Raw genomic sequence first — 15,961 nt, forward strand, 5'->3', positions numbered from 1 at the left:
CGTCATAAAATATTTTTATATTTAAGTTTTTGTACATAATCATGAAAGACCTAGTTTTGAACAGTAAAACCTAGTTTCAAACAATAAAATGTGGTTAGGTGGTGGGTACCCTGACTACAATAACAAAGTGGAAACATTACTTACAGTTTAGGTTTAGCAAGCACTGGTGGGGGCTCTTTATTGGATAGCATGCCTTCCTGGCTAATTGATTTTTTCTCGTCATCCTCTGGAAGCTTAAATGTTACACGGAGACCCACTCGAGAGCTGGACCGTGACTCAGTGTTGTTCTCCAGCACCCTCTCTGATTTACTCTTCAGACAGGATGTCAGGGGATCTGGGAGGAGTATAATAGGGGGTGCATTATGATGATTCCTGAAATGTACTGAAGGAGCAACAGAATTAGAGGAGCTGGTGTAGTTGGAGTTAAGGATCTTGTGATGCGAGGATTTATAGTTCAGTCAGAGTGGTTATTGAGGAGATCTAACTAAAGTAATATGGGCCTGAATGCAAGTTTTATTTGTGTTGATGGGTTTATTATGGTGAGACAAACTAGAAGGGAAAAGGCAGGCTATGTGAAGAAAACTACAATCCAAAGATGAAAGTGGGCTAAATAGATTAAGGCAAAGTGCAGTTTGAGGTTAGTTTTTGTTTCTTTTTAACCAGAGATGTGCTTGGCTTACATTTTGTTTCTGTTAAAAGGACAGATTCCAGGACACTGTGGTAAGAAAGGTCCACAGCTGAAGTGCTCAAAGCTTTGGTATAGTTCCTGTTGTCATTTCCTTTTGGTATAGAAAATATAAATACATAGATTTAAGTAAAATTGAACATGCAAAAATAGATAAATTGCTAATTCTAAATACACCCTCCCAAAAGGACCTCAAATACAAAAAAAAAAAAGCTTCAACATTATTAAACATTAAGATACAGGTTATCCAGTTTTAGATTATTTATACTCAGCAGCAACTGACTGTATTCCCTTGGCGCAGATCATCCCTTCCACAAAATTCTGTAATTACCTTCGCATAACTCAAAAGAATATAGGGCTGTGTTCAAAATGGCACACTATGGTCAAGTACTGATTTTCTGATTATTCTCAAAAGCAGTGGAGGTTACTGTGGAAGCAACATGGAAAAACACTTTGCTTGCACAGCTAAGGAAGGACCTCCTTCTGAAACATCCAGTCCTTTGGAAACCTTGTAATGCTAGCAATGACAGGGCAAGTGTTAGTGCCAGCCTAAATCAGCTCCACTCTCCTTATTCATGTCCAGGTACAAGTCTCTCCTGTGATCATGGCCTCTTCTGATTCTGTATCTATAATCTTGGTATTTTTTAAGGTGGGTCCTGTGCTTCTGCGTCGGACTCTAAAGGCCCATCAGGCTTACCCCATACGACATATGGGGAGGACTATGGGTCTGAAGGACTACACAGGCGTTGCTCTTCCTGTGTGTTTTCTAGACCCCAGTGTGGAATGCACTACCCAGTCTCCAGCACAGGACCCAGCCTTAAAAAATACATGGAGGCCTCCACTCCAAGGGCAAGGGCCACCAAGATACAGAATCAGAAGAGGCCATGATCATAGCAGCAGACTTGGACCCAGACATGAACGAGTGGAGCTGACGTGGGCTGGCACTTGGGCTTGAGGCCTCTATGGCAGGGAGGGATTTTTAATGAAAACAAATGACAGCATGAAACTGAAACAAAAAAGACTGACTACTTGAAACAGAACAAGTAAACAAAGTAACATGAACACAAACGAGAGCCAGGACAACCATGGAGCTAAGTAAAATGTAGCAAACACCCAAAGCCAAAGTAACCAACTGGGAACTCAGGAAAACACTGGACTTAAATATACAAACCAATTAGGGCATAATGGGGACAGCATGGTAGCTTGGTGATTAGCACATTTGCCTCTCAGCACTAGGGTCTTGAGTTTGAGTCCCTAACTGGGTGGAGTTTCCATGTTCTCCCTGTGTCTGCGTGGGTTTCCTTCCACAGTCCAAAAACATGAAGGTTAGGTTGATTGGATACTCTAAATTGTCCTGTGTGTGTAGCTGAATGTGTGCATATATGTCCAGTGATGGTTGGTGCTCTGTCCTGGTCTTAACTTCCCCCCAGGCACATGGTGCAGTCCCCCAGGGGGCTGTGGTTTCCGACTAAGAATACACTGTGTGCAAATTGACTACTGCTTCTCATCAGGTGTGGCTAGCTTCCCTGCGGCCATCTTGTGGACACCCATACCCGTTGTCTAGGTTCGTAGCGGAGGGTATCATCATGTCTCCTATTGGCCTTCCTTTTGTAGGCGGCTATAGCTTTGCAGTTTCTGGTGGGCCTCCTCCCACACCCACTCGCTGCACTGATACCACATCTCCACCACCAGCTAGTCGGACGTGGGGGGATTCCATGGGTACAGCAGGGGCTGGAACCCTAAAACACATTCAAAGGGGGTTAAGCCTGTTGCCGCATGCTGCAGTGAATTCTGGGCATACTCCGCCCAGGGGAGGTAGGTGCTCCAAGTCTCAGGGTGCTTCTGGCAGTACTGCCTGAGGAACTTGGCTAGCTCCTGATTAACTCTTTCCACCTGCCCGTTGGCTTGTGGGTGGTACCCAGACCTCAGGCTGATGGTGATGTTCATTTTACCCAATAACTCCCGTCACACTCTGGAGGTGAATTGGGGGCCCCAGTCCTAGACGATGTCCTCCGGTAGCCCGAATTGCCGGAAAACGTAGCAGAAGAGCTGGTCTGCCGTCTCCCAGGCAGTAGGTAGACCCTTGAGGGGGAGGAACCTTACCATTTTCGAGAACCAGACCACTATGACCAGGATCACTGTGTTGTCCTTTGATACAAGTAAGTCAGTGATGAAGTCTATTGCTAGGTGAGACCAGGGTCTCATCAGCGTGGGTAGTGGCAGCATCTTACCTGCAGGTGGTGTGCGAGGAACCTTGCTGCAGGCACACTCGGCGCAAGACACCACATACCTTACAATGTCCCTGTGCATGGCTGGCCACCAATAGCGAGCACTCAGCCGCTGCGACATGCAGGTTGCTCCTGGGTGACCTGTTCCCACGGAGGTGTGTGCCCACATAATAAGGGCTTGGTGTAGGCAGAGAGGGACAAACTAGTGGTTTGGCGGGCACTGCAGATGCAGCTTTGCTGCCTCTATCTGTCAGTACAGGTCCCAGCTTAGCGTTGCCAGGAAACAGGTGGATGACAGTATTGGCTCCATTCTAGTAGACTGGACTTCTGCGCGGTGTTGCGGAGTGAGAGCATCCGCCCTCACGTTCCTCTCTTCTGGTGAAGTTGAACCTGGTGAAGAACAACAACCACCAGGCTTGCCTGGATTTGAGCCGCTTCATGGTTTGGAGGTATTCCAGGTTTTTGTGGTCCGTAACAACCAAAAAGGGGTGTCAAGCTCTGTCTAACCAATGCCTCCATTCTTTGAGCGCTAGTTTCATGGCAAGGAGTTTTCGGTCTCCCATGCCATAGTTCCTCTCTGCAGGGCTTAGTTTTCTCAAAAATTAGGCAACTGGTTTTAGCTGCCTGGTTTTTGCCTGGTCCAACGTCCGACGCGTCTACCTCTACCGTGAAAGGCTTTCCCGGGTCCGGCTGCTGCAGCACCGAGGTGGTAGAGAAGGCTTCCTTCAGCTCCGAGAAGGACTTCCCCACCTCGGGTCCCCATTTTAGCCTCTTAGCTACTCTGCAGAGTAGGTCTGTGAGCGGTCTAGCTACCGTGCTAAAGGATTTTATAAAATGACGATGAAAGTGTGTATGACTATGTATGTGACAAATAAACCAAACTTGAAAGTTAGCAAATCCCAGGAAGTGCTGTCGCTCCCTGTGAGTCTGCAGTCTATGCCAGTCCCTTACTGCCTAGTTATCTTATACCGGAAGCATGTTTTAAAAGGCCATTTAAAACTACAGGCACAACTGTTGTGGAAATTGACCAAACAAAACTGTGTATTCAGTGTGGGATTTCTAGTGAACAGTTGCACACAGTCGGCTGAAAATCAGTAAGCAGGTACTTATATTAGTCCTAAGAAATTTTATTGGATTGTATTTTATTCAATGCTATCAAGTGATTTATTTGATTATGCCAGATCGGGCCCGCTAGAGGGCACGGGTGCCATAGGAGGTAAATACATTTTCCAGTGTAGTAGTAGTAATAAATTAATAAATGTACTCTTTGCAAAGAAATTACTACAGTTATCCTTCTAAGCTTGCTATGCCATAACCTGACAAATAGACTGATTATTCATTTACACAAATAAGTAAATTAGAGTAAGGTCCGATTAGAGTAACGCCACTGGTGGATTTCTACAGACTCTTAGGATGCCCATAGGCTTAGCAAATCTGCTGTATCTAAATGTGTGCATGATGCCACTAAAGCACTGCTGTGTGATGCACCAAGATGTATAACATTTCTACACACTACGAATGTACAGCATGAAATCAGAATAGCTTTTCATGCAATTAAAAACATTCCTGGAATTGTTGGTGCAGTGAATCACCTCATCCCCATGCACATCCCCAGCCTCTTGAGCCCTAACTAAATCAGCAATAAAGGCTTCTCTGTGTTGAACATGCAAGTCATATGCAACCATGAAGGCCCCTTTATGGACACTGTGGTGAAATGTCCTGTAGGTACTAATGTCCTGGGGGTTATCTGGGCCAATTCTGGAGTGTGTCAGATGGTAAGGGATAGTGCAATTGTAGATATATATACTGGGTGACAGCAGGTATGCACTCCAAAGCTACTTACTTCTGTTATGAATTACCAGGAGAAAGGGAAGCAAGAACTTTACCAGCCTGGCTTGGAAACAAAAAGGCAAATGATAAGAAATGTTTGTGCCTAAATTTACCCCCAAATTATTTGGGATAAGTGACCTGTGTTTGTTTTGGTTTTTTGTTATAAACATAATACAGACTCCAAGGCATTTACTGGGGTGCAAGTTTTACTTTCACTAAACTTTACTGCTGCACACTAGATAAATAATGAAATATAACAATTATTGAAAAAAATATTGTCTTCGCATCTTTTTTGTCTACTACAACAAATTTTCTTTATTTTTTTGCCATATGTCTGGACTGATGCATGAAAGGTTAATTGTGTGTCTATTATACAATAGGTAGGAATTGCAAGTTTAATGTTTTACTTATTGTCACGCTCACAGACCTGAGCATCTCCCGTTTCCCTGGCTTCCTGATCACTTACCTGTTTTCCAGCTCTCGTGTGTCTCCATGGTTCCCTGTCTCCTCCCTTTTATCTCTAGCTGTTCCTAGTTTGTCCTTAATTGTGGTCCTATTTAAACCTTGTTCTGTGTCTCATGTTTGTTGGTCATTGTTTTGGTAGATCCTGCTTGAGCGCTTGTCTTTTTTCTATGTACTTTGTCCTCGCGTTCCAGGTTAAGTTCCCCTCTCTGTCTATATTGCCTTCCCTGTTCATATTCAAAGGTAGTTTTCTTCTGTTCACTTGTCTGTTGTACTTTCTCTATGTGTTTTCATCTACGTTGCTTTCTCCATTAGTATTAATTTGATTCCGCTCTTTCCTCATCAGATGTTCTCCCATCGCTTCGCTTCTGTTTAAGTTTTTCTTCCCCTTTTTTATATACGCTAGTGTTTTCTGGTTTTCCTTTAAGTTCTGATTACCTGTGTCGTTTGTCTTGGTTATTGTTTGGTTTTCTTACGTTGCCCAGTTCTGTATATTCCCCGCTAGTTATACTTTCATTCCTCAATGTTTTTCTCCATTAGTCTTGCCTAGTTCTTGCCCTCAACCTGTTTGCCTATTATTCATGTTAGCCTGTTTGTTCGTCATGCTATTCTGTATTGCTAGTCTGTTTCTGTTATTAAACGTATTTATTTAATCCATTCGATCTATCCTGTTCCTTATGGCTTCCTTAGTTAGTGCCATTCCTTCTCATGTCCAAGGTGCCGACACTTCGCAAGTGTGTTCGCCCTTCACCTCCCCAATGTTACTCTTAATAATATTTTATTTTATACCAATACTTTTTAAATGCTTATTAATTATTAGTTTTTATAATAATTTTCCTAATTATATTTGTGGTATAATAATGAGAATGCATGTAAATCAGTGGTTTGGTTTTCAACTGGCAGTGCTTTTTCAGTGCAAACGCGTAGGGAGGGTCAACAAAGAACTACTTAAAATTTGTTATGAATTTTGGACATCTAGAAAAGTCTATAAAGACTTTTGGGAAACACCCGCAAATCTGGCGTTCAAAATGTTGTTAGTAAAACAAATCGTTATTGGGAAACACAATGAGACAGCAATCTACTGTGCATTTACCAGCAGATTCCATATGTCCATTATTTAAAATGCAGCAAAAAGAAGTTGAGTATGTCCTGGTAATGACAAGACATATATACAAAAAGGTGGAAGTATTCCCACCTGGCCATGGCACAGCAGCAGGTGAAAGAGATAATCCCCAAATGGAGCCCACTATGCTAACTGTATATCAAGCAACACTGAACAAGACACACATTAAAGGATAGATTATTTAAAAAAAACAAAAAAAACAGCTCAAGCCCTCTTAGTGGTGAATGGATTTTTCATATATAACACCAGTCAAGCCACACTAAGGAGTAAAATCAGTGTCTACATATAGACGAATGCCATTATGGCTGTCACAAAAGGCTGGTTAATTATGAATATAACATTTAGGCAAGAAGCTGTAAATGTTTACTGCATCCAGATATTTTGAGTTTGAGGTCCAAACTAAGTGGTTTGTTCTCTCCCTTTGAAATGTGAATCAGTTGACCTGTGACCAGAGGACTTCTGCCTGATGGGGAGAAAGCTACATCTAGTAGGTAAATTTGCTGCTTAACTACTTTCAGCTTTTGTCTTAAGTGAGTCTCACATGTACGAGATCCAAACTAAGATCCAGAAGTGAACCCATGAGACAGGAACCCATTGAACCTAGTGATGAGGTCCTGGAGATGGGGTGATAACGACCTGCTGATGAAGTCACCAGATGTTCATTCTATGCTGGACTTGTCTGTACTTGGTTCCCTTTACAAGTGGGGCACTTGGCCTTGAATTAATTTGAAATGCTTGAGGAAAATACTGGAGTGGGGTTCAGCATGAAGCACATTAATCTTCCTTCACTCCTCAGACTCCTAGGGAGTTTGATTCTCTGGACACACACACACCTGAGATGAGCCCTTATCAATACCATGCAAATTCAACTATTTGAATTCATTCATCCTTATTGAATAAGGGTAATTACAGTGTATGTAACAAAATATGGCAGAGCTCTTATTTGTGGATAGATGTCACTGGGTCTTGAGGTAATAAAAGAGTGTTAGCAGACAAAAGAGGCCTAACATTACATTAGACATATTAATAAAGTAAAACATAAAGGACTATAGAGAGTACTTTTAGAATGATTTGCATACAGGGCCTCTGTAAAGACCTCTGCAGGCTTTAGCAAAGGATCCTGGGTAGGCTTTGGTGGACTTCAGGGTAAGATATATAACCTCTCCACCAGGATCAGGATGGTACAGAAAAACTTCTTTTGGATAAGGTCAAGAGAAGTCCTCTCTTGGAATGTGGTGGTAACGGGTTTCTACTGGAGTGGGTCTTGAATGTCAGTTTGCATATGTTGACTAATGCATGGTTTGGATGTAACGGTGGTGAATGCAAACACTAGTATGTAAAACGGTGGGGTGAATACATAATCAATTATGACCATTGTATAAAAATGTGGGTTGTTTGGTTGTTGAACATTCTCAATAATGCTTGTTAATATTAACTTGCATTAAAAGACGGAGTAGCTATTCTCTTTAATTAATTCTGAAGTCTGCATCTTCATTTTATATTTAAATGTTTAACTTAATAACTAGCTGACTGGGGATTTAGGAATGAGTCTACAGAAGATGCCATTTCTATATCCATAGATTCAAACAATCATGACTGGACAGAAAAAATATTAACAATGAGTACCACAGCAGTGGCAAAGGGAGGACTATAGACTAACCAAGCTACTTGCCATCTGGCTTATGCAATGTATGCTACAGGGCAGGTAATAACTATTATGCTCCATCATATACCAGAAAATGTTAAATGTAAAAAGTTGAACTCAATTACATGGTGCGGCTATGGGCCTTTCTTCTTCTGTCAAATCATGCCGAACCCTTAAAACCTCTTATTCTAACCCCTTATACTCCTTTACTGTCTTAACCCAGCTGGTACTTCAATTACTATCAGCGCTCTACTGGTAGCTCCTAATATCACTGCTGAACTGTCCAATTCATCTCACCCTATTCGTGAAGTAAACCCCAAGCAGTCTTTAGAATCAGAGCAATAAAAGAAATCATTTCTAAAAAGTTAAAGGAATATAGGACCAAATTTGAGCAGGCATGTAGTTTTACAAGGGCAGCAACCAGCAAGTAGACCATTATCACCTTGCTGCTTAAAAAAGCTACAACTCAGATCCAGTGACTGACAGGATATCTCTTTTGTGAATGTGATTTCGTGTTTCTCTTTGGATCCCTTGTCATAAATCCACTGAAAGCTGATGAAAGAAAGCTTCCCTAATAGAGCCTGAGCTCTCTGAAGGTTTCTCCATTAATTGTAAATAAGCTAGACTTCTTTTCCAAAAGTATCCATTTGTTGTCTGTGTATGTATGTGGAGTCTAATTGTGTTCCATTTCAGATCTGCTTCCAGATCCACTTCTGAATTCCACTCCTGAGTTTCGTGCTTCCAAGGCAATCATGAGACAAGACTCCACCCACCCAGAGAGGGAATAAAAGGAAGAAGAACTAAAAGTTGGAGAGGCTAGGGAGGAGATTTGTATTTGTACTAGTATGTATAGTTGTTCTATGAGTGATGTGTAACCTTGCTCTTGTCTTTGCCCTTATAGTTAGTCTGCTGTTGTATATTTGTAAATAATTCACTTTGTTCCATTGTTGTGTGTTCACTGGTAAGTAGAGAGTGACTGCCATTTTGTTTGCCATGTGGGTTTGGTCTGTTGTTCACCTAGGGTTAAGTGTAGTTGTGTGTATTTTCTTTCGTTTGTGGTTTAGTTAGCATCTTTTGTTTAGAGTGTGGGTGGGTTTATTTTTTTGGCCTGGGTTACTCCTGAAGTTACATTCCAGTGTCACACTGTCTCTTTTACAATACACTGGCTAACACTGAACAACTTTGGTATGTTGTGGTCTGTTATAATTTCCACTGCACAATTGCCTAGCCATATTTCTCACACTTCCTCTTATGGACTAGAGCCCAGCTGAGGTTGTAACAGAACAAATAAAACAAATTTTGATAGACTTATGCATTTCTTTTTAAGCACTGAAAGGGGTATGAAGTAATAAGTGTGTTTACAGGGAAAAGAGGTTTAACATTGAATTAAACATATTAATAACATAAAACATAAGGGAGTATAGAGGTTCTGTGTCCTTTTAGAATGAGTTGTGTACAGGCCTCTGCAAAGGATCCTGGGTAGGCTTCAGTGGATGAGAGGCCTCTGCAAAGGATCCTGGGTAGGCTTCAGTGGATGACATGTGTAAAATAATTATCTCTCCTCCAGGCTTGGGACTGTATTGAAAAACAATCTTCTTTAGAATAAGTTCAAGAGAAGTCTTCTCTTGGAATGTAGTGGATGACCACTAACCCATTAGGGTTCCACCTGGTGTGGGTACTGAATAACAGTTTGAATATATTGACTAATGTATGGTTTGGATATAATGGTAGTGAATGCAAACTGCAATAAGTAAAAGGTGGGGTGAACACACAATTGCACAAATATATAAAAATGTGGGTTCTTTGCGTGATTGTTCTGACATTCACTGGAGGGTCCCTCAATAATGCTTGTTAGTTAACCTGCAACAAAGGATGGGACCAGATATTCTCTTCAACTATTTCTGAAGCCTACATCTTTTTCTATTTGAATGTTTAACTTTAAAACTAGCTGATTGGGAATTTAGGAACAACAGGTGTAATACTCAGGGATAAAGAAATTAAAGCATCTTAAAAATGCTTGCAAGTCTTTCACTAACAATGAATCTGTAGCCTGGTAATCATGTGACTTTGTAGGCCACTACTGAATATTGTGTTGTGTACTACTATGAGACAAACTTTCTAGTATAAAGGAATGTCATTTAAAACACAGCATATCTCATAATTTAATATCCCTACTGCCATAATTAGTCAGCTATGAACCTCATTAAACCAGTGCCACAACTAAGCTCCAATATCTCCCATCTCAAGCCATACTTGTTTTTAATCACATATTTACATAAGCACACACTAAAATAAACACAACAAAAAAATAGCATGTTTGTTGTATAAGTTAAATTTTACCTTTCACCTTCAACACAGCAATGCTTGATACTGTGCCATATTTATTGCTGGCTGTGCAAGTGAATGTCCCAGAATCTTCAGGGAAGACTTCAGCAATAACCAAAGTGAATCTCTCCTCTAAAATCCATTTCAAACAAAAGTGAAGTGAAAGAGCATTACAATAGTTAGTGATCAGCCACTGGTGGCTAGATTTATTTTCATGGCAGATAATTCTCAACCCAGTAATGACACTGTAAATGTGTTAAAACCCCAGTTCAACACCCAAAACCAAATTACCATCAAGGCTGCTAAGTTAAAAAAGGTCCACCACCTATACACACTAAATTACTACTTTATATGGTAAACATAATCTATATCTGAACCACATAGACTGCCATAAATTTTAGGGTCTATTGCAAGTTATAATCTACTACCAGTGCTACCACTATTGTACTCTGAAGTCTCTGAAGTGGATATTTCTGACATTGATCCACAGTGTTGAACTTTTAATAGCTAATTCAGCTAATTCATAAAATATATCAAGATATTGTATGTTTGTATGTCAAAGCATTATTTCACTTTTATCCTTACATAAGGATACTGTAACGATGAGCGGTTAGGATGACGCAAATGTGGCCAGAGGAGGATGGGCCCCACCTTTGAGTCTTGGTTCCTCTCAAGGTTTCTTCCTCATGCTCTAGGGAGTTTTTCCTTGCCACTGTCGCCCTTGGCTTGCTCACTGGGGGCTTGGACTTGGACATTTGTAAAGCTGCTTTGTGACAACATCTGTTGTAAAACGCTCTAAATAAATTCTGATTTGCTTTGATTTTATATGCAGTGAAGAGCGAGATTTATTATGGGCAAATCCAGAATCATAATCCTTAGAATAGTCCAGGGTCATAGAGCTAATACACAGAGTCTGGGAATACATCAAACTACATGAGACAAAAGACAATGACAAAAGGGGAAGCAGGCTAAAACAAGCAACAATAAGAACAAACACCAAACATTAGAGATCATAAAGGAGGCTTGGGTAACTAATAGAGGCTAGGATTCACAATGACCAGCAAACTAACAGTGAACAACACATATATACACGTACAAATGGGGTTAACAAGACAGGTGCTACAAATAATGGGTGAAGATAAAAGAAACACGGAAGCAAAACAAATACATGATACAGGGAAACCATGACAACATGGACAATAGGAGGGGCCAAACATGAGAGATACATTGTAGAGCAATGGTAATGGGAAACAATAGGGCAATCACGTCCTTCCATCAGGACCAGGACAGAGGTTGAGACGGAGCTTCTTTCCCCAGGCCACATGAACAATTAACAGTTAAATCTCATAGCACACATTCTGTGACACACACAAAACACACATACCTCAACTCCACACTTGCACATGTTCAGGACCCCAGTGAGGCACTCTAATTCTCACTCACATATGCACACACACACACACACACACACACACAGAGCAAATCTATAAATGTACACAAATAGGACTCCATCAAGTTACTTGAATTAGTAACTTTAACTTCATTTGCACTATTTGTATCATCACATATTTAATATTCCCCCCAGGCATCCCAATTCCATTGTTCTTGCCTATAATGTTTATACAAAAATTTGTTATATGTAACTACTACTCACACAGTCTTCAAAGCAGCTGCATTACATTTTGCTCTTCTTTTGTACCAGCTTAAATGCACCTGTGACAAATAAAGAATCTACTCCATTGAAGTGACAATGGATCAGTCAAATAAAGGATGTTCCATGATTATGTTCTGGTTGTGTACTACTGCAGATTCTTGGCCATAAGATAGGACCTTGCCTCGTCTGAGGGACAAAGGATTTTCCTGAGGATGTTGGTGAGCCAGGTGCGAGAGTAGAGATGACCATTCTGGTGGATCCAAAATATAGCCTTCTCCTGCAAGGACGTCTTTTTATTTTTGATGTGGCTCAGACAAGTAGCCAGTGCTGCTTTCTGGTCCAATGAACGTATAGTGGACATTCAAACAGAAAAGGCAAGTGGGTCTGTAAAGTTTATTGTATAGGGGTGTATCAGTGTCACTCTTGCCCCAGTCTGTTTATGAAGATCATTTTCAAAGAAACACCCCTTAACCATTGACAGTATGACTAGTCACATACTCCCATAAACACGTCAACATCTTTGGTTGCATGCTGTTACTAATGTGATGTGACATACTGCAGTGTGGAGACAGGAACTGCACTAATGGGGATGGGTTATTTACAGCTCATCAGCTTCATATTAAAGGTAACTATTAAATGTTCTTTGCACCTTTTCTTTCCACAAGACCAATCATGCTGTTCTCCACTAACCAGGGATGGATTGGCCCTCTGGAGTCCTGACTCTTTGTTTGGGCTTCTGAGAGAGCTAAAAATGTAAGTATTCTAACATTGAATTGCATAATGGTGCACAGTATCTTTAGTGTATGTACATCAGCCAATCATGGAAATGCTACTTCACCAAAGATAAACTGTAATTACAACTGCACAATCATTAGTTTAGTAATGAGAACAAAATGGAGAAATTAACACAAAAAAGCACAAAGGAGGGGCTGAAAAGGCGCATGATAAAAAGAAGATATTTCAACAAGATGAAGAGAAATGCTTAAAACTTGTTTGGCTATCAGAATGAAGAACAGAATGGCCTAAGTACATAAAAGGTACGTTCAGAGTTCAGAGCCTTTATTTTGTCAGCTAGCTTATGCCAAGTTTACACTATATGATTTTAGCCCCAGTTTTCCACTCACCAACAGGTTATTGGAGGTCAGTGAGTAAAAGTTGTAGCCAAATTTGCTGGGGCTAGAAAATTGGCTCTCGAATGCTATGTGTGAACTGTTCAAAGACCGAAGCCAACATATTATGCACTCTTTGGGTTGATGTTCTGCCATTTCATGTTCAACATAGTATACTACATAGGGTGGAGGAAGTAATTTGAGACAGTGCCATTAGTTTCTGTTCCTCAGAAAAAGTCAACTCTGTCCTGGCAACTGTTTGTAAAATAGAAATGAAAATGAGTTTTATTCAAGAAATTAAACTTTAGTAGTTATTCTGATAATAAGACAGTGCCTGTTATTCATAAATACATGTACTTACAAACTTGTGTTCTACTTATTCTATGGAATGGAGTCATTGTGACATGAAACATACAGGGAGCTGGGTGCCGGCAGGGGGAGCTGGGCATTTTCATTTTAGAGTTGTAGTGATTGTAGTGGGATGGCCTAGAAAAAAGTCCAGGTCTGAATGAAGTTCCCAGTCCAGCATTGCCTCTACCCTTGCCTCTCTTGGTGTGGTCTGCATGAAAGGTTTTATGCACCAGGTGAATATGTCTCCCTCTGCTGTATCATGATTTCCCCCTCTGGTGTTGCGGTTCCAATGGCGCCGTGTGCCTCTGCCATGTGCTTTTGTTTTCCTTTGGTTTCTGTCTCCATCCTTTGTGTTGTGCGCATCCTCACCCATGACTGTTGACAGCTGTTTTTGTTCCTCATTCTGTGTATTTATACTGTTTTCATGCCTTAATCATCAGTTGCTAAATGAACATTTTATGCTAATGTGCCTTTACGTACATATGTGCACTGTAGTTCCATTGTTGTACACATGTCTCTGTGAAAGTCCTTACTTGCTTTGTTTCCCTTATCATTAATTAATGCACATGCATCCTGCCTATGCCTACGCTGCAGCATGATGGAATAACTGACCAAATATCATGGCTGTAGAAAAGTGAAGATCATCAGACCAATGGACAAGACTATCGCTTGTCTCTCAGACTGGACATAGCACAACACTGCTGCACAAACAAGGCCAGCCAGTGCCTGTTAATAGGGGTTTTCAAGTGCCAGTGCCTTGCCAACAGTGGTCTGCCAGTGGTAGTGCCTGTGCCTGTTCTCAATGACTTGCTGATGGCCATCTTGTCAGTCCCTCCTGAATTCAAGGATGTGTCCCTCTGCCCCTGTTGTCCAGTTCACAATGTGTACCCTGCTCTCCAGGCTCCCTCAGGTCTTCCAGGAATTTGGGTAGGGGGGTGCAATGTGCCCATGCATGTGGCTCTCCTGTGGCCAATCAGTCCTCATCTAGCAAAGAGGAGACTGTTAGCCTAGACTAGCACTGAGGGCTCTCTCTTCCTGTGTGTGTTTCAGTGTGTCGAATCCCCAGAGTTGCAGATGCCACACAGAGTATATTTTCACCATTGCAGATGCCTTAGTGTGTCCAGTCCCTGGCATTGCAGACGCTGCCCTGTGTCCTGTCACCAATGTTGCAGATGCTGACCTGTGTTAACATCTCTGCAAGGAGTTGTGTCCGAGGATCCACAATGCCTTATAACTGCAGGTGTCACTGAGAGAGTCAGTGTCACACAATGGATTTCCCAAATTGTAGTAACACCCACAAGGAGAAATCAAAATGTGCATAGGCCTCTGGGAGCCTAATAAAGTGGACAGCCACCCCATCCTACCCATGGATGCACTGCTTTTCTCATTGTCAGGTACTACTCTTTTCTCCAAAATTGACTTAGAAAGTGCCTATTACTGCTTCACCAAGACAGCCATTACCTTGCAACCTTCACAACCAATCATGGGCTGTTCCATTTTTCAAGGAAATGGTATATGCCCCTTCAGCTTCCAATAAATAATCTTGAAAGATATCCCAAATGTTAAGGACTACCTGGATCACATCATCTGTTTTGGACGTACTCACCAAGAACATAATGCTGCCTTGAAGACTGTGCTACAGTTCAGTGATGCTGGACCTCAGTTAAATGAAAGAAAATGCAACTTTTGAAATCCAAAACTTTCTTGGGCAACTGCTGAATGTTAAAGTTATTCAGCCAGGCAACACCTGCATGCAATAACACAAGCTCTTGCACCAGGTGACACTTCAAGCCTCGGCTCATTCTCATGCTTGTTTTTGTGAAACTTTTACATGGACAGAAGAAGCACAGCAATGCTTCACAAAGGTGAAAAAACAACTGGTCAGAAGTACAGTCCTTGCCTTGATTAAGCCTCATTTGCCAATAATTGTCCAATGATGCTTCAGATTACAGCCCGGGTGGTGTTATCACCAGTACAGATCAAACTGAGCACACGGTGGCTTTTGCTTCAAGGACTGACTCCAGCTGAAAAAAGTAATGAACTGTTGAGAAGGAGGTCATCACATGTGTTTGAGCTTTGGAAAAATGGCACAGGTCACCAAGCACTGATTATTTTGCTGTCTACTAAAGAATCCGATCATATAGGCATACCTCCTGTTTTTCATGTATGGTATCATAATACATCACATTGGAGACTGTTTGTCATGTTTACCTTTGCCAGTTAATTCCGCATCTAATTCAGATGCCAAATTAGACTTGGTTGGAAATACTGTGCACAGCACTTCAATTTCACCTCAAGAATTCAAGAGCCTCCTTCCACTCCTGTCCTGAAGGCGTGGCTCTCGTTATGCACAGAAGGGAAGCTCCCCTAGAATTTTTTGGGGTAGGGTGGGGAGCGTGAGGTGCTCCTGATTTGGATCCTGCCATTGACCAATAGGTCCTTACCTGGGTGGTCAGGTTGGCCCATGAAGGTGCCCAGGAGTTTGTTTATATGCCACCCTGCTCACCAGGAGGTGCTCTTACTGCTGTTGAGGTAGTTTAATTTTCCTT

At 41.5% G+C, this 15,961-nt stretch overlaps 1 protein-coding gene across 4 annotated transcripts in view; it reads right to left on the reverse strand.

Annotated features, from left to right (window-relative positions):
* Positions 1–15,961, reverse strand: part of mypn (myopalladin) — a 69,139-nt gene that overhangs the window by 18,084 nt on the left and 35,094 nt on the right. For 3 of the 4 annotated variants that reach the window (XM_035531413.2, XM_035531414.2, XM_081724472.1), the window contains exons 8-10: positions 10,314–10,430; positions 681–779; positions 145–334 (exon numbers count right to left, since the gene is read on the reverse strand). In XM_035531413.2, coding sequence (XP_035387306.1) covers positions 145–334; positions 681–779; positions 10,314–10,430 — 406 coding nt within the window. The remainder of the gene's footprint in view (positions 1–144; positions 335–680; positions 780–10,313; positions 10,431–15,961) is intronic. The other variant, XM_081724471.1, reaches the window with a different exon arrangement.

This window comes from Electrophorus electricus, chromosome 12 (genome assembly GCF_041902795.1).
Source record: "Electrophorus electricus isolate QZ-2024a chromosome 12, ASM4190279v1, whole genome shotgun sequence".
NCBI classification, from domain to species: Eukaryota; Metazoa; Chordata; class Actinopteri; order Gymnotiformes; family Gymnotidae; genus Electrophorus; species Electrophorus electricus.